This window comes from Eurosta solidaginis, chromosome 5, assembly GCF_040869045.1.
Source record: "Eurosta solidaginis isolate ZX-2024a chromosome 5, ASM4086904v1, whole genome shotgun sequence".
In the NCBI taxonomy this organism is placed as follows: Eukaryota; Metazoa; Arthropoda; class Insecta; order Diptera; family Tephritidae; genus Eurosta; species Eurosta solidaginis.
In genome coordinates this window covers 271,055,370-271,082,667 of record NC_090323.1, presented here as the reverse complement: position 1 = coordinate 271,082,667, position 27,298 = coordinate 271,055,370, and the positions used below count along the sequence as shown (strand labels likewise).

General features: G+C 35.0%; 1 protein-coding gene across 3 annotated transcripts in view; it reads left to right on the top strand.

The window, feature by feature from the left end:
* Window positions 1–27,298, top strand: part of rhea (Talin_middle and talin-RS domain-containing protein rhea) — a 106,521-nt gene that overhangs the window by 57,260 nt on the left and 21,963 nt on the right. For all 3 annotated transcript variants that reach the window (XM_067790611.1, XM_067790609.1, XM_067790610.1), the window contains exons 3-9: window positions 21,740–22,010; window positions 22,140–22,538; window positions 23,964–24,155; window positions 24,225–24,303; window positions 24,373–24,876; window positions 24,942–25,030; window positions 25,240–25,328. In XM_067790611.1, coding sequence (XP_067646712.1) covers window positions 21,875–22,010; window positions 22,140–22,538; window positions 23,964–24,155; window positions 24,225–24,303; window positions 24,373–24,876; window positions 24,942–25,030; window positions 25,240–25,328 — 1,488 coding nt within the window. In that variant the 5' untranslated portion in view covers window positions 21,740–21,874. The remainder of the gene's footprint in view (window positions 1–21,739; window positions 22,011–22,139; window positions 22,539–23,963; window positions 24,156–24,224; window positions 24,304–24,372; window positions 24,877–24,941; window positions 25,031–25,239; window positions 25,329–27,298) is intronic.

Here is a 27,298-nt window from a genome sequence, read left to right as displayed (position 1 = left end):
AAATGCTTATTAAATATTCGTTAAAATATATAAGTTTTTGCTGTTGTAATTAAAACTGTAACTGTTAAGCATCGGTTGTTGTCGTCTTGGTTCTTTTTTTTTTTTTTGTTTTTTTCGTATCGTATAAAAACTGAAATTGTTATAAAAAATCAACGTTACGACGTTCATTCTGTGCGACGTAGCGTTGTTGGTGTCACATCACAACGTGCCTCATCAGTTGTCGTCGATTCGGAAGCGTTGAACAGCCTAACGGTTTCAAGTTCTCCACGAATCGTTCGAACGAGCTGCAGTAACGATTTGTAAAAAAATCTTCACACAATTGCCTTGCGTTTTGCCCAATGTGCCTTCACGTTTTTAAAATTATCGTTAACTCGAAAATGAGTTTACATTGTCCGAAAAGTAAGTACCTAAAGCAAAAACAAAATCTAACTAAGCATAATCGACGGAAAGATTTAAATGAAAAAAATATTAATAATAGATGATTTTAAGTTCAGTTAGCTGATGCATATGATGATTAACTCAGAGTTGATTAAAAAACGCCGCCAGAGGTTTTACATTAATGCCTTATCTCATAACCTAACGTATTGAGATTATGCTGAGACAGGGTATTTACGAAACAGCAGCCGACTTGGGCTTATTAGAATCAATAATGCGCCATAATTTTCTATTATTTAAGTAAAAAATCTCAAACTTGCCAATATAATTTTCCAGTGATATTGTGATTTAAGTTTTCATTGCCGACACGTCATATATGTACAGTATTTGGAAATGTGCCCCCGGTTCGCAAACTTATTTTTTGTAGTCTTCAAAAATTAAAAAAAATTTGTTCACTAATGTCTATTGAAAAGTATGAAAAAAAATGCTACAGAAAGTAATTGATAAGTATTTTTATAAAAAGGATGAAATATAGTAAAAAATAAATAAGAAAGCTAAAAAACGAATCTTAGTTTTCAGCAAGAAATAAAATATTTGTACACTTGGTAAACTTTACGCCAAAATCGCCGACCAAGCGTAAGTTCCTTTTTTAAACTCACAGTCGATACTTCGTTATAAAAATACTCAAAAGTACTTTATTCTATTTGTAATCATTACCATTTTGAAATTTAGTTCTAGTTAACAAAATTAAAAAAAATCATATATTAGTTTGTATTGGCACAACGGATGCCTTAGTGAGAATTCCTCCCTTCCCTATCCTAATAGAGAAAGAGACACCAATTGCTGCACTAAGACTTCAAAACAAATCTGAGATAAGGTTCGGAAACATGACAGGACATTTGAGGGTTGTAAAAAAATTCATAGGAAATCCTATATAACAACTACGTGATACAATGGCAGTTACGCTCAGAATCTCAAGTATCTTTGAGATGTCTACTGTGGACAGAACTCTTTGAGAAACAGGGAATCCATATACTTTTTGATTCAGAAGTCTGTTTCAGTTTGATGACGGAATAACGGGAACTGGTATAATTGGAAATCGATACCAATATGATCCTACCCCACTATTTTTCAGGCAGAAATCCTTCAATAGAAGTTTGCGATAGAGAATGTCTAGGAAGAGGCTTATCTTCGAGAAGTATCCACCTTATGCCAGACGGCTAGGCAGCGTTGTGTGCCTTTCAGTCCTGCGCAATCATTTCTACCCTAGTGGATGAAGCCCTATATGATCTGGGAACCAGAAAACAAGTTTTTTTTGGGGTGGATTCCCGAGCTTCAGTCACATGAATGTAATAAACAGGCAACCCACCTAGGGAAGCAGGGTGCTCTAGCAGCATTCTATGGTCCATAGCACCTCTGTGAACTCACAAAGGCACACACTAGGGAACCCATATGTAACTGGGAAACAAAGCAGTTCAGACAACACTGAACTTAATTCCCAGGGCAAAGGCAGGTCAAATTGTTTATACCCCCAGCAACGAGAATCAGCCAAAATCATTAATCAAAGCAGAGAGAACTTACGAATTATTACGGTCCACTAATCGCGACGCTGTAGTCTACGATATTACCTAAGAAAGTAAGTTAAATCTATTCGATACAGAAATCTGTAGCTTTTGTGAACTGGAGGAAGAAACGCAGGTTCAAATTCTCTGCGAATGCGTAGCTATGGCAAGGCAGACGCTCTCGCATCTAGCGGACGTGACCAGTGGCGTGCCTAAGTGGTTCCCTAAAGGCAAGCCCAAGCTGTTATTTACCAAGGAAAAGTAACTCTTACTTATTTAGTAAAAAGAGCTCTTACTACCTCTCAGCGGAAGTATATAATTTATTAATATTATAATCAAACGTACATATGCATATATACTAAAATGTTATTTTAACAGAACTATATTGTTCTTGTTCCGAAATATGAAAGGAAAATCATATACATACACGCTGGAAGCCGTAAAAGTAACTATAATTAATAAAAATGGGGTTTGTGAGATTTTTTAGTATAGTATATAATACAGAGATCTGAGCAGGTTTTATTTTGTAAAAAGTTAACAATTTTTTTTTACTAAACAAAAAATTTCAAACTTTTTTAAATGCTCAATTATTTTTAAACAAAAGAACGTAAAGCATTCTAGACTTAAACGATTTTTGGGCGACTTGACATCTCTCAGAATTTCAGAATTTTTTAACCACATTTAATCCATACAAGAGTAATATTTTTCTCTATATTGGATGCATGCATGTAGCTTTGAATGCGTAGAAGTTTTTCGCAGTCTTTGTTGAGCTTTGTTGAACAAACCGAAAAATTATTCAAATTTGAAACAATTTTCATGCGTTCCAATGCTATGCTTGAACTTGACAGGCTTCCGATTATTTCCGATTTTAATTAACTATTAAAACTACGTAGCTACAGTCGCAGAAACCGGCTTGCAAATTTCATATAAAATTCTCACACATTAGCGTAATTCCACAAACTCTCTGTCCCTGTCTACCTTCATTCACGAGAGAAAAGAAAGCGAATACCGTCACTTTTTATACTCAGCTGAGCAGAGCTCACAGAGTATATTAATTTTGTTCGCATAACGGTACCCCGTAACGGCATAAACTAATCGAGATAGATATAGACTTCTATAGACTGAAAGAAATAGACTGGTAAAATCAATCGAAATACGGGTCAATTCAACCGAAATTTCTGTCAATTTTTATCCATCGCAATAAGATGTTGAATCGACTGAGCACAAATCGTTGATTCGTAATTGACCGTTTTAGTAGTCAAATGAACAAAAAAGTTGTTGCGACAGCTTTGTACGAAAGTACCTATGTTGCGGCATTTGCAAGGCAGATAAGTTTTCACCGAGATCTTTTCATGGCAGAAATACACTCGGAGTGCTTGCCGAACAGTGCCGAGGGGCAACCCCGCTTAGGAAAATTTTCTTCTAATTGAAAAACCTTATTTCTAAAATGTTTATGTTGCTTTGCCCGGGGTGTGAACCCAGCGTCTTCGCTACCATCACACCACGGCGGCCGTCATATACATACGTAAATATATACATAAATACAAAGTAGAGAGCGCAGTGAGCGTAAAATTCTCTTTGAAATTTGCTCATGTATTGACTGTTGATCGCTGTTGAAATGACCAGTGAGATCAGTTGTGTTAACAAAAAAATCAGTTAGATTGATTAGGAATCTGTCAATTTTACAGAATTTTGTTAACTTAAGAGCGACAATTTCTCTTCTGTTGAAATGACTAAACTACTTTCTTCGCTTGACAAGGAACTCGATCGAATTAACCATAATTCGATCAATTTCACCGAATCTCCATTAAGTCAAGAACAACATAACCGATTTGTTGATTTTACTAGCACCATTTCTTTCAGTGTATATCAAAATGATCTGGGGGCGAAAAAAGAAATTCATTTGGCCATGCCCGTCCGTCCGTCCGTCCGTCTGTCCGTGAACACGAGAACTTGAGTAAATTTTGAGGTATCTTAATGACATTTGGTATGTAAGTACCTGGGCATTCATCTCAGATCGCTATTTAAAATGAACGAAATCAGACTATAAACACGCCTACTTTTTCTATATCGCAAATTTCGAAAAACCGAAAAAGTGCGATAATTCATTACCAAAGACGGATAAAGCGATGAAACTTGGTAGGCGGGTTGATCTTATGACGCAGAATAGAAAATTAGTAAAATTTTGGACAATGGGCGTGGCACCGCCCACTTTTAAAATAAGGCAATTTAAAAGTTTTACAAGCTGTAATTTGGCAGCTGAGTATGTAATGTTCGGTTACACCCGAACTTAGCCTTCCTTACTTGTGATTTTTGAAAGCCTTGTAAAAGTGGGAATTAGTAGAAATGAGATGACACTTCTCTTAAGCACTGAACTATTTGAGGCGCTATAAAATATGCAATATTACCATGAAATAGAAAATGCTCCTCCGTAATGAACCGGAATTAGCTTTGCACATCATAAAAGAAATACTTAGCCCTCAATTTAATTTGTGAAAATAGAGCATTCCACTAGGCAAGCCAGCTTGTATGACTCTTAATCCCTTTGTGAAATGGAGTTAAAAGCCTAAAGAGGCACTTAATTATCAATTATTAATCATTAGAGGCCCCCATATGCAGTAATAAGCTGCAAGGTCAAGCACAATATATCTACATAAAAATCGCAGCGTATCGAGGCCTTATAATAATAATTTTTTGTTCTCGTCAGAGTAACGTATAAACACACATGATAAAAATATTATCACGTAAAAGCGGTGAGAGGCAAATGACGTTTAAACAAATTTTAAAATTTTCATTGTTCTCATATTTCTATTTTGGTTTTCTTTCATAACAAGAACAAAAAAACAGTAAGATATTTTTTACAACATAAAAACCTTGCACATTTTATGCTAACCCGAACTTCCACCCAAAATTTTAGCTGCTAAGCCGGCGAGGAACTTTTGGTCCCAAGGCAATGCGGACACTACCTCTATACCACGGCGACGGGATTTGGCCGTACAGCTGGTGATCTCAGCCTCCACGAACTAGAAAACTCCAACTGGACGATGAGGTTCAGCTAAGCTGCAAGGAGGTACAGCGTCTCTGCCGATGTGGGCAAGTTATAGTAGATCATCACTGAGTTGAGGGTGGCAGGTGGAGGAAGGTTTCATCTTCTTGTTGCTCCCAATGTGCGTCAGTTATAGCGAAACACAAAAATTTTAAAACAATTCGTTACAATTTTCCACTAATATCATATATTTTTATTTACTTGGCAATTAGCGGCCACCGTGGTGTGATGGTAGCGTGCTCCGCCTATCACACCGTATGCCCTGGGTTCAACCCCCGGGCAAAGCAACATCAAAATTTTAGAAATAAGATTTTTCAATTAGAAGAAAATTTTTCTAAGCGGGGTCGCCCTTCGGCAGTGTCTGGCAAGCGCTCCGATTGTATTTCTGCCATGAAAAGCTCTCAGTGAAAACTCATCTGCCTTGCAGATGCCGTTCGGAGTCGGCATAAAACATGTAGGTCCCGTCCGGCCAATTTGTAGTGAAAAATCAAGAGGAGCACGACGCAAATTGGAAGAGAAGCTCGGCCTTAGATCTCTTCGGAGGTTATCGCGCCTTACATTTATTTTTTTTTTTTTTACCTTGGCAATTAAAAATAAAGTGAAAAATCATGATTCAATCACAAGAGGTTTGCTCGACAGACACATTTTTTGACAATTGCAGCCATTTTGATCCCAAATCGAATTGACATCCGTTAACTGTGTTGTTTCTTTGCGAATTTTTGAAAAATAATAGTAGTAGAAATAGGAAGCAATTAGTTTACAAATACCCGGTAAGTACTTAACTGCATAATTCCTTACAACATTTATTTTAATTTTATGATGAATTTATTAACTATGCCATGATCTATTAGTGTGGCTGAACATAGGTTTTATGAAAAGTACGGACACCAAGGAATCGTGCACTTCCGTATACCTATGAACATACGAAACCTAAACTAATTCAAAATTCATAGTTCAACGTCAAAACCTCGACTATTAAATCGATTCATTAGTAAACACATGGAGATGCCATAACGAAATGTACTCATTGGGCATGTTAACTTATTCGGGTAAAAGTCTAGAACAGGAGTCTACTGTTAATACGCGTCGAAAAAAATCGAGAGAGGTGACCTCGACAACAATAATCCTAAGGCGGAAAAGAAAAATTGTATCTCTGTCCAGAGATATTTGCAGTTGAATTTGGCAATTTTCATGTGGTTGTTGTAATGTTTTTGTGCACTGAAAAAGATTTTATGTACAAAGGGATATTGCACGCATTTAATTTTGATCCCACCTCATTAGTGGACCGGCCAGGGTAAGTTTTTCGTCAATATCTTTTGAACGAGCTAAAATTTTAATTTCCGCCTTCGAATTATTGTTATCGAGGTCAATACGCGTCTTTTGACACTTCTATCGCTATTTTTGGGCGCGTATTAAAAGTCGACCTTCTGTTCTATTAATTCCGTATGTTCGGAACATTCGTCTCCACTTTAGAATTAGGATAATCGGATTATATTTGGAATATTATGCATATTGGGACCTCGTGAGGTAGTGACAAATGAACGTATTCCGAATATTCTAAATTAACGGTTTATCCGGAACGATTCCATGAATACTTAACGGAAAAGAGCTTTCCGAAATTTCAGAATAAAAAGGTGATTACTCCCTGTGTAGCAGGACCGAACAAAAGCTTAACTCTTCTGTCAAAGTCAAGGTAGGCATAAAGTTCTAAGACAATAAGCCATTTTATTTTATTTTTGTTTTTGTCAGTTCATTGCGGCTACTGAGCAGCATATCACCCAATGTCGGCTGCCTGTTCAAAATCATGCTATCTCAAAATATTTTTCAAAATTTTCCCAATTCAGGATTTTTCACAAAACCGCCCTATATTAGAGTTAGATTGAAGAACGATTCATCTCAGAATACTCTTCATTAACTACCTGTTATGACAAAATGCATTGAACTTATGCTCATGTAGGTAGTTCTGGAAACAAATTTTGAGATAGTGCATTTTTGAATAAAATTCTAACGTACGGCATTCTTCATTCTTCTTAAACAATTTCTGAAAGAAGGACCAAACCAACATAACACGAAATATTTAGACGAAAATGAATTATTTCCCCAAACACTTTTGGCATTTACAAATTTATTATCACTACTAATATACTACAAAAGATACTTGTCTAACAATTTCACTGAAGGGGATTGAATTATTCCCCGTTTTCCTTACTTCGTAAAAGCAACCCGTCCAGATTTTTCAATTTGGGAGTGCCAAAGATCTGTCTGAAGAACAAACCTCTAGTAATTGAATCATGGTGAAAAATGACAAGCCACCACATTTTTTTAAACAAATTTTTTAACACAGAATAAATATTCAAATGAATGCAGTCTTGCTGAGTGTGCACACACTTTTCGGGTTGGCTATATATTAAGGGACCAATTGGTTTTATTCGTAAACCAAAGGGGTTTGACCTTTGAAATTTTGCATATAGGTTCTCAGGGAGTTCCCCAACGAGAATCAGTGAGAAATTTTTAATTGTTATTAACAATTTACTAGTAACTAGTTGTTAAAGTTACCATGGTATAACTATCACTTTCTATCTACATACGATTACTTTCATAAGAATTTTATACATAAGTACACTCTATAATGTTTATAAAACAACAAACAATTATTTTCTTATGTTTAAATTTACGTATTAGTGTAAAACTTAATAATTTATTTGTTAACTTTCCGCGAACACAAGCATACAACCATTTTATCTAATTTACTGCTTGCTTGATGCTACCAGATGCTTTAAATAGTACCAACGAATGAAAAATGTTATAAATAGTACCAAATAGGAAAGCGTGATTTTTTATTCAAATTTTCGCCTGCGGCGCTTCTTTTAAATAATTTGCGTTTATTTCATAAAAAATTAAAATTTTTTAATTAAAAAAGCGCGATATCGCACATATAAGCCTTAAAACAAATTGTGTCGTTTTTTATTTATACATATTTTAATGTCTGGTAGCACCATATTTGCTCAATTCACTGCGTTTTCTTGCATTTTTTCGGTAACTTTAATATTAAATTGTGAATATAAGCCTCCTGTGTTTGGGGGTGGTGTTTTTAGAAGGGGCCGATCATCCCTCACACCACCCCAACCCCCTCCCCCTGGTCCATTAATGTATAGTCTACCCCACTATTCTAGTACCAATCAAACGCGCTCAAATATCACATAGTTGAATTAATATAAAGCCACCTCAAAATATTCACACAAAAATTTAACTCGATAAGTGAAATATCATTGATTCAAAACTATTTTTTGCTAAGTTATATCTTTTTATTCTAGTCTACGAACGACCCTTTTAAACTTGTTTTATATCTAAGTTGCCGTGGTCTTTAACCGATCCCGTCCATTTTTACTAGAAATATTTTCTGCTATAAGGAAAATGTGTGTACACAATTTCATTACGATATGTTAATTTTTCTTCGAGTTATGGCTCCCGAAACATAGAAAATTGCTTATTCATAAAAGGGGCGGTGCCACACCCATTTTCCAAATTTTAGTATTTTCCAATTTAATGTTATAATTCAATTTAGAAAGCAAAATTCTATTGACACAAAGCTCTTTTTCGCTAAGATATAGCTTATTATTTTCGTCCACGACCCTTTTAAATATCTTTTATATAAAAGTGGGCGTGGTCCTTAACCGATTTCGTTAATTTTTCTTCAAAGCATTCCTTATTGTAAAGGCAACCTCTCTGCCGAATTTTGTTAAGATCACAAGTCTGGAAAAAAATTTGAATATTTTGATGGTCATTTTTGAAATTTTTATTAATTCTCCCTACTTTTGAATAACCTTTGACAATTTTTTTGAATATGGCTTCTGTTAGGGAATTTGCGATATTTTAGATGAAAACTATCAATTAATCTGTGAGCCACTGCATTTGAGTTTTTTTCAGCATAAACCAAGTGTGTACTTATTTTTGTGAGTAACTATATATATATAAAAAGTGGGCGTGGTTATCATCCGATTTCGCTCATTTTCAATACCAATCTATTCTGGGTGCAGATAAGCTCGTGTACCAAATTTGGTGAGGATATCTCCATATTTACTTAAGTTATCGTGTTAACGGACGGACGGACGGACGGACATGGCTCAATCAAATTTTTTTTCGATCCTGATTATTTTGATATATGGAAGTCTATATCTATCTCGATTCCTTTATACCTGTACAACCAACCGTTATCCAATCAAAGTTAATATACTATGTGTGCAAAGCACGCTGAGTATAAAAAAAGCAAATGACAAATATTTCAACATCGCTGTTCCGAAAATTGTCATTGTTCTAAATAAGTGTTCCCAATATGCCATATAAAAGGTACTTGCATGAAAAAGTACTCACCTACATTTGTACGTCCTCAATTGGTGATCAAACAGTTGAAGAAAAGGCAATGCATTATAAAAGGTCTTAGTACAAGTTCCTTCATACATTATTCTTAGCGGTATATGGCCAAATACTGTATATATACTGGTTTGTGGGTTTGCAAATTGCAATAGCAATATACTGTATTTCTTTATTTTCTATGAAAAATATTTTTCTAAATACAATAGTTTGTAATTGCAGTCAATTTACGTAGGCCCTATAGGTGATTGTAGGTTTTCGGACAGGAAAGAAAATTTACTTTCAATACAAATCTGCTCACAGATGAAAGAAACATAGAAAGTAGGGCTGGGACTATCCACATATTCGAATATCCGGATATCCGTTGACACGGATAAAATCTGGACGGCATGGATATCCGTTAATATTCGTTTGTGAAACTATCCGGATATCCGGATTTGTGAAGATCCGGTTAATAACCGCATTTTTGGATATCCAGTGAAAGCAACAAATTAATGTACCATATATAATTTTATTTATTATTAATAACAATAAATTCGTGGGACATTTAAATCAACTAAGTGTTTTTTCACAATATAAACAACTGGCACTGTTCTTATTTTCACTTGTTTGTAAAATTGTAGCCTTTTAATTTTGACGTTAATTTAATAATCTACAAACATATTTTGTGAATAATTTTTCGATGTTTGCTTCGTTCAATTCTGATATGCAGATATTCAACTTTTATATTCCAGTATCCGGACAGACGGATATCCGGATTTTCCGTTTACGTATCCGGATAGCCGAACAGCGGATATCCGGATAGCCGAACAGCGGATATCCGGATTTACCAGTTATGAATCCGGATATCCGGATAGCCGGATTTTTTGCTTAGCTATCCGGTTATTCGATTATCCGGTTTATCCGGATAGTTGAAAAATCCGGATGCAGTTCACAGCCCTAATAGAAAGTGACTCAGAGGAAGAGAAAAATGAATCGCTGTAGGATGATGCAAAGGAAATGGACATCATTTTACTGAAATTTTCGGAATTTGTGCAGCTGCAACGGAATCACCGATATATTTATGCACTTCGGTGTATTTAAATTTAAGATTTAAACTCTAGGCTCTCTTTTTTGTTGTTATATTATTGACAAAAATTGTTCAAAATTTACTTTATTTGGTCAATTCACCATGACCACAATTCACAAGATCTATTTTACAACAATAGCAAAATAAGTAGCTTGTGAGGTAATTTTCTTTAGGAATATATATTTTCTGCTTAAAGCGGTTACTGATATTATTAAGTTTTTTGGAAAAGTCTCCGTTAATGCAGAAAACACAGGCCATACCACATTTTTGTTCCCCTATTTTATTTTGCAAACCATCAGTGAAAATGAGCCATATCTTAATAGAGTCGGTGCTAATGTCTGGTGCAATGTTTATACTTAAGTAAAAGGTAATTTTCTTCTCTTGATTCTTCATTTAATAAGATCTCCACAGAATCATAGTCTGAAAATAGCTTGAGAGATACGTTTACACATATAGAAATGTACTTAAATCGTTTGCTGTTACCGCCCACCAGTGAAGGTCACGAAGTAGTACGCTTTCATTATACATTCATATTTTAGAACTAGTTTTCCTTTAGAAAGAATAGGGCCTTTATTGTCATCGAATGACACTTTATTTAATTATTTTACTCGAACATTCCAAAACTTTCCGAGAATAGAGTGCCGAAATGCGCTATAATTTGAAAAAAAAAAGGTCGTAAACGTCGATACGCGGAACGGTTTTAGTAAATAACTCGAAATTTCTGCGATGTTGGTGTAAGGGTCTGGTCAAATGAATGGAGTCGTTTTGATGATGTTTAAAATTAAAATCGAGTATATGTTTGGTTTTGATTAGGTCAAAATGAATGTTGACCAGCTGGTCAGTTGGGATCGAAAGCGTTTCCATTATGACACAAGACTGCTTCGAAGTTTATAAAGCAATGCGTGGTCAAAGCCACGGTCAAATTTTGTGTTCATTTATTTCACTATCCATTTCAATATTTCTGATTGTTAAGCACGCTTTGGCATTATATTTTGATGGGACGCAGTTGAAGAACGAAAATAAATTCCCAACATGCTGGCAAATGATATTTAAATGTCATATTTGCCATACCGTCGGGCAACTGTAGTTTTCACTTATTGGTCAATTTAATTGTTACTTTGAAGGCAAATTGGACGGCAAACGCATTTGACGTCCATTTTCTTTGATATTGCCAAGTAAGTAGTCAAAGGTGTTCTAGTGAAAACCAAACCAAATTCACGTAGTAGCCCGAATTCGAGTCGTTTTTGATCTTTTTCCAAAGGATCCGATAAATTAATTGGATCGACCTTGTTAAAATATGTAAACGTTTTCAACCGTAATACTTACGCTAGTTCCAATGCTAGTTGTTGATTCTTTAATCACCTTTTTTCAGCTTAATATTTGAACTGACAATTTTTATCTGCAACTGACAATTCAGCTATCACGTATTGTTCTTATGCGCCCTAAGCAATATTATTCAACTTTTTATATGGTTGTCCTTATCCATCCAGAAAATTCAGTACAAAAATTCACGAAATTTTTTGTTCGCGTTTTTGTAATAGCTTTTGTTGTTTTTCTGACAGGTGGATTATTGATTGATGGATTATTGATCGATTATCTGTCATCCCTAGCCAAATTTGGTTCGGAGACAAACCAGTTTCGGCGTTGTGCCGTTTTCAATATAATTTTTTGTTCTAATATACATCGCTAGTGGCCGCCGTGTTGTGGTGGGAGAATGCCCCGCCTACCATACCGAAAATCCTGGGTTCGATTCCCGGACAAAGCAACATCACTGATTTGGCAAATACTCTAGTGTATTTCTGCCGTGAACAGCTTCTCAGTGAGATCCCATCTGACTTGCAGATGCCGCGGAGAGTCGGCGTAAAACTTGTCCCGTCCCGCCAATTTGTAGAAAAAATTAAAATAGAGCACGACGCATATTGGAAGAGGAGCTCGGCTTAAACTCACTTCGAAGGTATATCGCGCCTTCTTTATATTTTTTTATACATCCTTTTTTTTTGCTGTTTTCGCCATAGTTAAGTGAACTATTCAGAGCAAGTCTTGAGTCTTGTTAAATCTATTCTATTAAATTAACGATATTTATATTTGTTAGTATTCCATTAGTGACGCTGTGTGAATCATACGTTAATTTGCTATTAAAAGTGCATTAAATATATTCGCTGGTTGCTTCTCTATTTTGTCTGAAAGTTGTTTATATGAATATTCGTACGCTTTATGGTCTTGATATGAATGAGCCAAGGAACACCTGCTGAGCAAATTGCGAGCACGCAGAGGCGACAAAATTCCATAGCTTGCAAACATTTAATTACCCAATTGGCCAAAGATATAATTATTAGTCACAATTTTCCACCCCCAAGAAATAATGTTCTTCCATTTATGTATATATTGTGTTTGGCTTATTTTTCCCAGCAAACATTTGGAGTAATAGCAAAGTCATGAATAAGTCCTAAATTTTAACATTAACTTAACGGACGACGCCATAACTAGCCGGTCGAGCGTTTAGGGATTTGTAGAATTTCGCATTTTTATTAGTTGGGTCAAACTCTTTGTAAATTGTTTGCTGGGTAGGAGCTGCTTCGGCCGATGGTTTGATAAAGAAAAAACGAAAGTTTTCACTTTTTCCTTCTATGCATTTCGGCGCTTTCGCGTCATTCTCAGGAAGGTCTACATTTATTTTAAAGCAGAAACAGAAAATACAAAAGGAAATGTAAGAATACAACACAATAAATGGACATAAAAATTAACATCCCAAACTGAACTTATATTAATTTAAAAAATTGTTTTTGTTTTTTTTTTTTTAATTACAAAAACATTATATATTGTTTTTATGTTATTGTTTATTTGTATATTTAATCACAGCTGTGTAAGCGCTATTTGTGTGTCCACGTCTTCTTTAAAGTTCATTACGTTTGTCAGCTGCTGTTGAATTCGGAGACTTTCCAGTGTCGTCCGTCTTTTTTCTCTTCTCTCAACATCCAAAATGCTAGGGTTCGCAAAATCAGCTGTGAGTTTGTTGGCGATCAGGTGTTGACATAGCGCCGTTGTTGTTTTTTTTTTAGAGCTTCACCGCGTTTGTCAGCTTGTTCCTTTACACAGATGCAAAAAATAAGATAAATAGCTAATGCGACAATGGGAAGGATAACCATCGAAGAGATCTTAGGCTGATTTTCTCTTCCAATTTGCGTCGTACTCCTTTTTATTTTTTCATACAAATTGGCGGGCCGGCACCAACGTGTTTTATGCCGATTCCGAACGGCAGATGATATGTCCATCTTTCGAAAATCTATGCTCGAAAGTGCTCAACGTTCCATTTTTAATTCAACAGTAACACCACATAACACATAATAAAAGGAGAGCGGCAGCTTTACTTTCAAAATCATTATCAACTATCACACTCCAAGAAAGTTTGCTGTGTTGTAATTTTCTCAAAGCGCTTTCGTGCTTTATTACATTAAAACAAACTATAAAAGCCATTTTCCAAGTACTCTCGTGTTTATGGCTTTTGTGTTCATTAAATTCACAACTTGTGTTTGTTTTCTTACTTGTCATGGATATTTCCCTTTACAAACAAATCATTCATTTATTTGAAATTAGATCCGATGGGCATTTGGTGGATATCGTTTACCCTAATAATTTAATTTATCCCTACATACGCTCATATTTATTCTGCACAAACCACAAAAACAAACTGTTTTATATTAATCAATAAACATTTTGACGTGGGGTAAACATGTCCTACATCTCTAATTGAATCTTATTTTTTGTGGTTCCTACAGTTTTAATATAGGCAGCAAAGCAATGGTAAACTAAGAACAAGCCCTCTCCGAAGGAATTGAAAAATAAGAATTTTGAGAAACTCCGAATGCCTTTGAACTACCCGAACCGAAATGTAAATTTAAGAAAAGGGATCGAAATTAGAAAAACAAAACTAGAACTTGAACCAATATCAAATTCGAGAACAGCTTTTTGTGATTCAATTAAGTGTGTGTAAGTGGAAAACTAAACAGCGGTCGTGTATGAAATAAAAAAATTAAATGGAATAAAATTAAATTATTATCGACTTCTTACCAATTTGTTATCCACATTTTATAGATTTGTTAGCATCGACACATTGGTTTGTTATGAAACAAATATCTTCAAAACTTCAATATTAATTCGATGGCACACATATAACCCTTCGATAGGAAGCCGTTAAAAACCCAATAAAAAGGCATGACAAGCAGCTATCAATAATAAACGGATAATAAAACAAGTAAGGAAGTCTAAGTTCGGGTGAAACCGAACATTACATACCCAGCTGTACACTTGAAATGCTGTTGGTTTTTGTTTTGTGTGCTTAATAATGTTACAAGGCTGCGCAATAATACATGTACATATGGTTCTATTCTGAACTAATTTTTCTTCGAGTTATGGCTCCCGAAACATAGAAAATTGCTTAGTCATAAAAGGGGCGGTGCCACGCTCATTTTTTTAAATTTGAAGTTTTTCCTATTTATTGTTATACATCCACTTGGGAAATGAAACACCATTGATATAAAGCTCTTTTTTGCAAATATATACATAGCTTATTTTATTCGTCCACGACCCTTTTAAAAATCTTTTATATAAAAGTGGACGTGGTCCTTAACCGATTTTATTAATTTGTCTTCAAAGCATTCCTTATAGTAAAGGCAACCTCTCTGCCGAATTTTGTTACGATAGAATTAACGATTTTTGATTTATGATTAATAATATTTGTAAAATTGATTTGATCACAAGTGAGCGGTGTCACGCCCATTTTAAAAAAGTTTTCAAATTTTTATCAAGAGTCTCAATATCAGTCCACACGTCAAATTTCAACATTCTAGGTACATATATTATTTACTAAATAATCAGGTTTTTTGTGTTTTCCAAAATGTTATATATATAAAAAGTAGGCGTGGTTATCATCCAATTTCGCTCATTTTCAATACCAATCTATTCTGGGTCCAGATAATCACGTGTACCAAATTTGGTGAAAATATCTCAATATTTACTCAAGTTATCGTGTTAGCAGACAGACGGACGGACGGACATGGCTCAATCAATTTTGTTTTTTTTTTTTTTGATACTGATGATTTTGATATATGGAAGTCTATATCTATCTCTATTCCTTTATACCTGTACAACTAACCGTTATCCAATCAAAGTTATAATACCCTGCGTAAGTACAGCTGGGTATAACAATAGCCTGTCGGTATCGGTTGTTCCCGATAAGATGCCGATTAAGCTCGTATCAAAAAGCTCGAAACTATTTGTTTCTGGAAAAGTTACCTCTGTTGTGCTTTTACTTCAGCTCCTGGGTGAGCTTTAGTTAACTTAAAACATTATTTTCCTAGACGCACCTTGGTTTGTTTATACCTAGAACATCACGATTACTTGGTACTCACGCCTTTTTTGAAAGGTGCTAGTACCTACGCTGCGGTCTAATGCATTCACCAAAATTAACCAGATGTGGGACATTTTTTTTTTATTAGGGCTCAGCTCCAATGGTACTAACTAAAAACCATCTTTGTATCATAATCTCAAGGGCTAAATCAAACGAATGGGGACAAACTAAACAAAAAAAAAAAACGGTTTTGGCAATTGTGATCAAATCAATAAACGCCACATTTATAAAATGTAAAATTTTGTATTAATTTGTCCTTAATTCTGTCTTAAACGGTTATGGCCATCCAACAAGGCACGCTAGTCGCTTCTTCTTTGAGTTAGCTGGCGCCAATTGGTCACACCAAGGGAATTTAAATCGTTTTCCACCTGGTCCTTCCAGCGGAGTGGGGGCACTCTATATGCTTCCATAGTCGGGTTCCGATGAAAGAACTTTTTTAGCCGGAGCATCATCTTTCATTCGCATAACATGGTCTACCCATCGTAGCCGCTGCATTTAAATTTGTTGAACTCTGGTAACACTGGGCAAATTCAGTCTAAGTGAGGTATTTACTGATCGATTACATAGTTGGACAAGAGTTGACCCTTTAAAATTTATTAGACACAGTGTCAACTTTTTCACATCAATTCGCAAAGGATTCAAGTATGTTAATCTTTCTGCATTAGTGTACATTTTGCTCGTGCTCCACACATGCGCGCTTATCGAACTTATCTTGTACCTTCACTCGACCCCACAAAAGAATTCTACATTTTGTATATGTCAACAGTAGCCACGCGTAATTCACAAATTCTCTGCCAAATCTCTACAATCTCTACAAGGGTAGTTTCATTACGATTCCGTTCCATAATATAATACATATTTCAGGCATTGCGGCCACCCTTCTGACATATGCGAGTGATTCCCACAGCATCCAACCCTTAGAAATGCCACGAAACAGTTTGAATTGAACCAAAAAGCCCTTACATAAAATATGCATTCTCACCTTTTTATATGAGACCTTTTTCAAGATGAACCAGCCAGCATACATTTTTGCTACGATTTTCAGTTGGTGTGAAGATTTCATGATAAAAGCACTGCTTTGCGTTTGCTAATACCAAAATATACTTAAAGTGCATAAAAGATAATTTAAGGAGTCTTAAAGTCAATCAAGTGAATTTTGGTGTACGACTGCTATCTGGATATAAAATAACTAAAAGACTAATTGGATCTTTGCTGTTGTGTGCCGAAACCGGGAAAAGTAAAAAAATATCCCTCAGAAATTGATTACTATTGGCCCTTTATTTGATTTTTCTTTTTTACTGAATTGTGTAGGAAATTTAGTGAGTTTTTTTTTTTTATTTATTTATGATGTCTGTTTGCTAAATATTAGAGGCATACAATGTTTGAAAGATTTATAAAATGTGTAAAAATGTGGATATTCACAAACAAATATTTTGTATGAAGAAGCAAATGAATTTTCTCCAACCCCGTTTTAATTGAAATGACCGAGAAATATCGATTTTGTTTTATGCTTTCCATTCTTTCAATCGTTTGTGTAATTTGTTTTCCGTATTTTTCTATATTTTTATTTTTATTTTTTTTTTTTTCTTGCTGCTGTGGCTTCTTGTAGTGTGGGCTTGGTCAAAAGTCAGTCGCACAGCCAGCCGTAAGATAAAAACCGTAAAAGGCTGGAACGGAATGGGGGTCGTTGACATAATTTATTTAAATAGATACATATGCAGCGTTTTTCTCACAATCTAAAAACAAAATAATACACCACATTTTTAACAAAATACTGGACTTTTGTTTATTTTGTTATTAAAATCGGACGGAGTATAAAAAATTTAGAAAATAAATCTCGAAAGCATATTAAGGGGGCTTCTTAGAATTGATTGCTGCATAATGGTAAGAGTAAATAATTAGCAGGAGTGCCTGTGGTTCGGTCACTTGAAAAGGGAATAATCCAGAGGCGTTTACTGGCGCTTTGCCAACATTTGAACCGTGAAGTGCTTTAAGCAAGAACATATGCATTGGTGCGTATCGGAAAAAACTTACGCTCTCCCTAACATGAACTATTTTCTTGTTATTGACATTAGAGAAGAACTACAAAATTAAACATGGGCTGAAATATTTCCGTACAGCAGTTTTGAAGAAAAAAATTAAAAGGTATATCTTTTTTTCTGAATTCTATTTCGAAAATTCTTCCCGTCCAGGAGTGTACGGCAAAATTTGGCTCGTTTCGTAAAGCACTTATGCACTTATGTATGTATGCTTATAAATAATAAGTCTAAAATAGACAAGGGGCGTTTCTGAAAAGAATAGAATTTCATAATGAAAAGTGTGCAAAAGAATATTATATTTTATGGACTTATCACTTACATACTTACATATATACAATATGTACACCAGATCAATTTTCAACAAATACTCCAACGAACCCCACTTTCAGATTTAAATTTAGCATCACACTTCAGCATAAACGTAAGGGTAATTCCAGCGAAGAAGACACACTGGGTGGAAGAGATATGGTAATTCTCTCGAAATCAGTTTTCATTCATTTATTTATTACTTTTTTCTTTTAAGGCAAAACACATTAGGAAACTTTATAGTTTTTATTCCGATCTGGTTACGATGACGGCGGCCACCGTGGTGTGATGGTAGCGTGCTCCGCCTATCACACCGTATGCTCTGGGTTCAACTCCCGGACAAAGCAACATCAAAATTTTAGAAATAAGATTTTTCAATTAGAAGAAAATTTTTCTAAGCGGGGTCGCCCCTCGGCAGTGTCTGGTAAGCGCTCCGATTGTATTTCTGCCATGAAAAGCTCTCAGTGAAAACTCATCTGCCTTGCAGATGCCGTTCGGAGTCGGCATAAAACATGTAGGTCCCGTCCGGCCAATTTGTAGGGAAAAATCAAGAGGAGCACGACGCAAATTGGAAGAGAAGCTCGGCCTTAGATCTCTTCGGAGGTTATCGCGCCTTACATTTATTTATTTTTATTTACGATGATTTGCAATATACACACTAACATGGGTCGATTTGTATGGACGAAAGTTAACCGATATCGCGCCATCGATTTTTCGATAGGATTTGGGGTCAGGAAAAAAGTTGCACTACGCATACCCAAAAAATAATTTTCGAGCCTGCAAAAAAAATGGCGAAAGGGTAAATTTTTCGATCAAAACACTCCCCAATCCAAAAAAAAAAAAAATAATTTTCGAGCCTGCGAAAAAATGGCGCCATTTTGTCAAATTGTCATCTTGTACGGAGGAAAATCTTAAACACAGAAAACTTAAAATAAAAAAGTTTGAAATCGTATGAATTACTCGAATTCTCCAATTTTTTTGAAACTATTTTTGAGATTGGTTTCCATAGTTTTAGTTACAAAAGACATAGAAGTTGTTTCCTGAAATATCGAAAATAGAAAATTTGAAAAAAAAAAATGTCACTGCAATTTTTTTGTTCACTGCTGTACAATTAATTTACTTAGTCATTGACTCGTATTGAAATTTCAGAAAATTAGAACAAATTTTCATATCAAAAATCTCAAATTCGGCACAAAACAGTTTTTATCTTCAAATAATTAGAACAAATAAGGCTTCAAATGGATCGTAGTATCCCAATATCGTTGTCCCATCCTTCACTATTGAAAACGATTCGTTATTTTCTCATTAAATTCTAATAAAAAGCCGAAATGTGGCATCCGCTACTTTAGAATTCACCATATGTTGCAGGGTGTATACAGGGTGCTTTGATAAAACATCAATGAGGAAATATAATAATTTTTAAATTTAGGAAATGACTGGCTAATTTTCCTACTTACACTTTGATGTCGATCCATAGCGAGTTTCGAGCTCAGTTTAATGTCGGTTTTGGTTCAGGTTTCAGTTTCGGTTGCGCCGGTAACACTGTCAGTCTACGTTAGTTCCTTGCGATTCCAAGTCCCTTTTTGGTTACAGCTTCGATTTTGGTGTTACTTTCGGGTTCGAGCTCGGTTTCAGTTGCGGTTCATGTCTCAAGTCCGGTATTGGTTGGGGTTTGGGTTCAAGTTACGGTTCCTTATTTTTTATTTACATTCCTTTCTTTTCCTAAGTTTCCTTTCTTTTAAATATAAAAAATAAATATAAAGCGCGTTTCGACGAGGTTTTAGGCCAAGCTTCCCTTCCAACTTGCGTCGTGCTTCTTTTAGTTTTTCCTGCAAATTGGCGGGACGAGACCTACATGTTTTACGCCGACTCGAAACGACATCTGCAAGTCTGATAAGTTTTCACTGAGAAGCTTTTCATGGCTGAATTACACTGGGAGTGTTTATCAAATTACTGCCGAGTAGAAAAACTTTTTTCTAAATTTTTGATGTTGCTTTGCCCGGGACATGGACCCATGATTTTCGCTACCATCACACCACGGTGGCGCTCCCTTTCTTTCCTTTTTTATATAGTTTTTGAATTTTCCACAAATTTAACCAAATATTTCTTGCCCTTATTTCCTAAAACACAACAATGCCCTCTTCACGCACGCTCACGATCTATTTTGCCGTCAACCAATATCACAATAAAACCCAGAGGAGCAAAATACGTTCGCACACAAACGTGTTTTTTGCATTTTTACATAAATTTTTCAGAATGACTTAAACTTTTTTGAAAATCCTTATTAATAATAGCCAGTAGAGCTTCAGCTTGATTCAAACCCTGCAGAAATTATCAATTGCTAAAAACCTAACTAATAGCTGACTATTTTGCGGGCCTTAACGTCTTAAAAATGTTATTAACATTGCGCAACGAAAACTGTGTAAAATCATTTCGAAAAAAATCGAGTATCTGAAGTTTTTGGAAATCTTTCTTTATAGTATTGTTTGTATGCCTGCATGTAACTCTTTTGTACCAAATAAGAAAATAGAAAAATGTTACGTATACGCCCCATTTACGGATAGTACGGATATGTTTGCGTGTACTTAGTTGGTCTTTAATAAAAAGTTATTACTACTGTTTTCCCCCCTGACGTATAACATTCCTTATGAGTGTAATCGAAATGAGGTATTGAATTAAGGTTTTTCGACAATTTAAGGTTCGACGACAAATAGGAATTATTGCACCCATGTCCCCTATCGTGTTATACGATCACGTCTAGAAAACCATTTTCACTCAAATGATAAAAACGAAATTGTCAAATTATTAAAACAGTAAAATATGTCATTGATCTGATCACCATTTTAGATTTGAATTTAAAAAAATTGATTTCGATCACGGATCGTAAGACACGAAAAAACGTGGTACCCTGTATGTCTAGGTTTATAATACAACTTCTCTTCTACAAACAAGTATGTCACGTACAAAGATGCCTCAAAAGGGGAGGGTTTTCCTTACACAAATCCTTACCCACTCATCTTTTCTCTGTGTAAAACGAAGTTGGGGTGGATTCTGTGTGAGTTTATTAGAATTTTTCTTTGTGAAATGGAATGAGGCTTACGCAGAACCCCAGAACGTTAACTAAGTACATACATAGACGGCAAAATCTTTGTAAAAATGTGTACATCAACTTTAATGGGTGTGCACATACAAATATATAAATACATACGCACATACATCACGGATTTCCCTGTTATTAACTGCGTACATGGAATTTGTTTAAATGTTCAAGTAAAAACAATTTTTTTTCGATCGGGCATTTGGCTTTAAAAGTCTCGCCAAACGCAAAATTTTATGTTCAGTAAAAATTTTCCAGGACCCACCGTTTTTTAGTTTTTTTGGTCTTACGTATCGACTATTTTCTGACAAAGTACAAGAAAAAGGTGATAACAGAGAAATCTGTGATTATGTTAGCTGAACTTCCGTGGAATCAGCGCTTTACATATTTAAATCTATTTATTGGATATGATTTATACACTAAAATCAATAATAAAATATTTGTTTTCTCCACTTTTTCCTCTACAGTGCCTTTTAAAGCTAAGCTTTTAATTTTATTCACGAAAAACGCAAAAATCAACATCAAAAACGAAATCAACGTCAGCAGATACATTCACACTGACCCAATTGGAAGTCAAAGAGACGACAACGAAAAGTGCGAAAATGTCAACACTATCGTTACGTATCCAACTGGAGGGTGGACGTGTCAGAAAGACAATACAATTCCATCCGAATACGACAGTATTTGATGCATGCAAAATTATACGGGATAAGTTTGCCGAAGCTGTTCAGGGACAACGTAAGTAAATAATTGGCGATATAAAACACAGTGCGGGTGTGTGCTATGGTGCGGTCCAGCAACTCTCCACTCTGCTCACACTGCACCTTCCTATTTTATTCTTGATTGCGTTTTTATTGTTCGTTACAGCCAGCGAATATGGCCTATTTCTATCGGACGAACAGCACCAACAGGGTGTTTGGCTGGAAGCCGGTCGCACGCTCGGCTATTATATTCTGCATAATCAGGACACGTTGGAATACCGGCGCAAATTGCGTACATTGCGTGTTCGTATGTTAGATGGTGCCGTTAAAACGATATTAGTTGATGATTCACAGCCAGTGTCACAGTTAATGGTCGTCATCTGTACAAAAATCGGCATTACCAATCATGAAGAGTATGGATTGGTGCGTGAGGATAACGAAGCTCAAAATGAGAACTTGCCAGATAACAAATTTGGTACATTGACATTGCGTCGAAAGTTCACAGAAAAGGATCGAGATGCGAAAATGGAAAGTTTGCGTAGGAAATTGAAAACCGACGATGAAAGTGAGTAAAAACATGTGAATAAGTCTATTTTTGTATAAAAACGAACATTACATTTACATAAGCCCGGCAGTACCTAAATTTTAGTAGTATGCGATAATGCTTTATCGACTTCTAGTCGATCACAACTGACCACCGGGTAAGCCTGAGGCAGTTTTTGGTGAATCATTTTGACGTAATGAAAACCAAGCATTAGACTTATTGAAATAATGTAATAAAAAGATGTGAAACCTTTGAAATTTTTTTACAAATTAAGCAGTATTTGTAAGTTCGGAGAATTTTTTCAGTTGTTAACAAAACTAAGTTCTATCAAAACGAGGAATTTGCGCCAATACGAATTCGTAGAGAGCACCTCTTTATCAACTCTCGTTCTTAAAACAAAGGGACTTGGACTGCTTTGATTACTAAATTAGTTCCATTTTTAAAACACATTTCTATAAATAAGTTTTTCAAATAAATTGGCTGATTTCATTTATAATTCAAAGGCATATTTAAAAAAAATAAAACAGCTTTACAAAGCTCCTTTAATTAATAATTTTTATAAAGATGTCTATTTACGTAACAGTTTAAACGATTACAACCGTCAAAAAAGGCGGTTCTTCGTTTGGCTAACTGGCGCCAATAAAAATAAATCGTTTTCCACCTGGTCTTTCTAGCGGAGTGGGGGCCGACATCTTCCTCTGCTGCCCGTTCTCGCCGACGAGTAGAGGCCCATAAATATTTTGAAGAACTTTTATCTCTCCCAAAGCTGCCTCATGTGATTTTGTCATGGTCCATGCTTCTGCACCATATAGCAGGACGGGTACGGCAAGCGAATTTTAGAGGATAATCTTCGTTCTTTACTTTTAATTGCCTACTCAGTCCAAGTCGCTGTATTTGTAGACTGTTATTGTGTTAACGCTTGTTCACATATAAACGAAATCGTTTACTGTTTCGAAATTATGACTGCCAACTGTGTTTTGTTTGCCAAGGCGCAAATGCGCTGACTCTTTGCTTGATGACAGCAGGTACCTCGTTTTCGAGATCGTAGTTAGAGGTTTTATCTAGATAAAGAAATCAGATTTTAATTTTACCACCAAACTGTGAATACTCTTAATTTTTTTATGTAATTGTTTCCTACTGCAAACCTAATATGAAAATATTCGTAAAATGTATTCCAAACTAGGGCATTGCTAAGGTAGTTTGAACATACATACATACATATGTAACTTCAGTTTCAGAACTATCAGAATTTGATGAGCTTCTGAATTATAACTTCGCCCATATCAAATTCTAATTTACGATCTACTACCCACACGTGCTAACATTGTTCTTAGTTTTAAAAAAATACCGTGCGCGCTACAGCGAAATATAAAATTGTAATCAAATGAAGCTGTAAATATTTACGATAAACAAATCTTTAATTATAAAATTTCATGATTTACTTAGTCAATTGGGTGGATGTTGGTAAAACATTGCGCGAGCAAGGCATCGATGAATCCGAAACAGTTTTGCTGCGTCGTCGCTTTTTCTTCTCAGATCAAAACATTGACTCACGTGATCCGGTACAATTGAATTTGTTGTACGTGCAAGCACGTGATGCTATACTCGATGGCACACATCCAGTAACACAAGAAAAAGGTACGTGATATTTGATTAAATTTATGCGTTACAAAAGAAATTACTTAATATTCTATTTCTTTCATCTAGCATGTGAATTCGCTGGCATTCAAGTGCATATACAATTCGGGCCACACAACGAAACAAAGCATAAGCCCGGATTTTTGGAGTAAGTTTGCCATTTGTTGTGCTTACAAAAATATTTTGTTTATTTGCTGATATTTTTATTGTGTCACAGTTTAAAGGATTTCTTACCGCAATCCTACGTTCGTGTGAAAAACATTGAAAAGAAAATATTTGCAGAGCATAAAAAACATGTTGCTCTAACAGAAATCGATGCCAAAGTATTGTACACGAAAACGGCGCGTGAGCTGCCTACGTATGGTGTCACATTCTTCTTGGTAAAGGAAAAAATGAACGGACGCAATAAGTTGGTGCCACGTCTTTTGGGTGTAACAAAGGATTCGGTATTGCGTTTAGATGAACGTACCAAGGAGATTTTAGTATCGTGGCCATTAACAACAGTACGCCGTTGGGGCGCTTCACCAAATACATTCACTTTGGATTTTGGCGATTATGCAAATCAATATTATTCGGTGCAAACAACTGAAGCCGAACAAATTGTACAGCTAATAGCTGGCTATATAGATATTATATTAAAAAAGAAGCAGACCAAAGATCATTTTGGTATTGAAGGTGATGAAGGCTCAACAATGGTGGAAGAGTCAGTTGCACCCTCAAAGTATGTTTGAATAATGGTTTATGCCTTGTAAAAAAATTTCAAAATTTTTAATTTTCCTTAAACAGAGCAACATTTTTGCAACATGAAACAAATAAAATTGGTAAAATTAATACAGAATCATTGGCGCATCCAGAAATTCTACGCGCGTCAGATGGTAAGGCCTCATCTAGAGCGTTGCTTTTATGCTATATGCTTCTTAATATATATTTACGCAATTTATGCCTCTTAATATTTAATTTATTTTATTTTCCATTTTGTAAATGTGTTGTATTTGTATATATGTATATACATCTATGTATATATATATATATATTTCTTGGCACACATTATCTGTTGCAATGCACTAATAACCCCAAAACAAAGGTGAAAGAAAATACACACAAGGCGAAGTGCAAACGGTTCAATATGGTGCCTTCGTTGGGCAAGTTAACCACGCCCATCAACCGCCAACGGTGAGTTACACTTTAATTGTAAATACATACATATCGATATTTATTTTTTTTAAGTTGCTCTCTTAAGTCTTTTTTGCTATAAGCTTTATGTATTCGATAGCAGAAGTTGTTTTAAATATGTAAATGATACAAAAGAAAACTAATTACATATTTATTCGTTTCATTGAATTCATGCTGCACTAAAAAAGGTCAAAGCAATATTATTAAAGTATGTGTAGGTCACATAATAAATTTGTATAAGAAAGTATTTCCACGAGCAGTGAACCAAAAAAAATATATATATATATATATATAAAATACAGCAAGAGCATATTTGGGACAAATAATAGAACTCCCTTCGATAGGAAGGCCAATATCTATATGCAATGTAAACTTCCTAATATTTATGCGCTCCTAGATGTATACTAAGTTTTGAATTATTACACTGTACAGTAAAAAGTGATCTCTCCGTTTTTCGAAGCTAACCTCCAAAGCATTGGTATTGGCTATCGAAGTTCGAAATTGTACGTTTCCTTATATATGTACATATAAGTATGTATATAATTTAAGATTTTTAAGAATTAATGAGCTTAGCGTCGGTAAATAGTAACTGTTATTCAATCATAAATAATATTAGCTATTATTATTATTATTGTTTGTTTATTGGAAAAACTGAAACGAAGTAAAGATTTACTGGCATATTGCGATAGTACCATTTCGAAAACCGCCATGTCATTATCGTCAGGCAATTTCGTAATGTTTTTTATTTCAGCAGGTTTCACCAAGGATCGAACCACGGTCCAACCGGTGAAATCACAATCGCCTAATCAGCTTCCTTTGCTAATTTCAGTTTTTCCCAATTTCACACTCTCGCGCCATTTAAGACATTTTGCCTGCGTTAATTTGTACAAGGTTTGCTTTTTGTTATTGTTATAGCACCACCACTCTTCTTCACTGCAGAAGATTATTTGTGTAAACAAAAATTGTTATTGCATAACAATTATTATTTGCCAGTGTTAAAACAATTTCACACAGAAAGTTAATAAATTAATTAGAGACGTTTTCTAGGTTAAAGCCCTTATTAAGCTCAATCTTCGATATAAAATACAAATTCTTAATTATCTCATTATTGCTTCAATGAATGCCCAATTGAGTAAAAAATCTAGTCGGTTTTGTTTGGTGTTTCGGATTTTATAGACAATGTTACAAATGACAATCAAACATTTATTATTTTCAATAATTTACAAAAAATAGAAAAACAGTAAAAAATTAAAATTTTGTTGGAGCATTCGCAGCAAAATACATTATGACTTTTTAAAAAATAGGCACATGTTGGAGTAGGTACAACATCTGTAAATAGTTGCGTATGCATTTAATTTGTACTGCCTTTAAAGTTAAGAAGGAATCCTCTGCCATTCATTTTAACCAATTTTTGTAAAAAGTGTAATATTTTTTGGGGCTGTTGGCGGATGTTCGCTAATCAAACAAGTGAAAAGGAGAAATTTCTTATTTCACTTAACGAAATTGTGATTCCATTGAGTTTCTGTGTGAAATTGGTTTTAAGCTGATTAATTCTTAAAGGGTCGAGCAGTTTTAAAGAAAAGCAAAAAAATCCATACAAAATGATGCGCAAGAAATACTTAAAAAAAAAGTTTCGTTTGCCAAATTTTCTTATGCAGAACGCAGCTCTTAAGAAATTTCTACTACCAATTTCTAAAGATTTTAAGGAACAAATTCACCTGGCAACTCTTATTTTGCTACGAAATAATTGATTGTGCATTGTTTCTTAAAGAAAAAGTGACATTAAAAAAGCCAAACAAACCTACCGAGTTAAACATTTATTAAAATCAATTGAAAGGCAATTTTTCTGTTATATAACCTCGAATATCTGGAAACCCTGGCGTGATGGGCCAATTCTGAGTTCGTATACGGATTCTACGCAGAAAACTGGCTCGGGAATGTCTCTCAGGTACCCAACTGCAAAATAAACA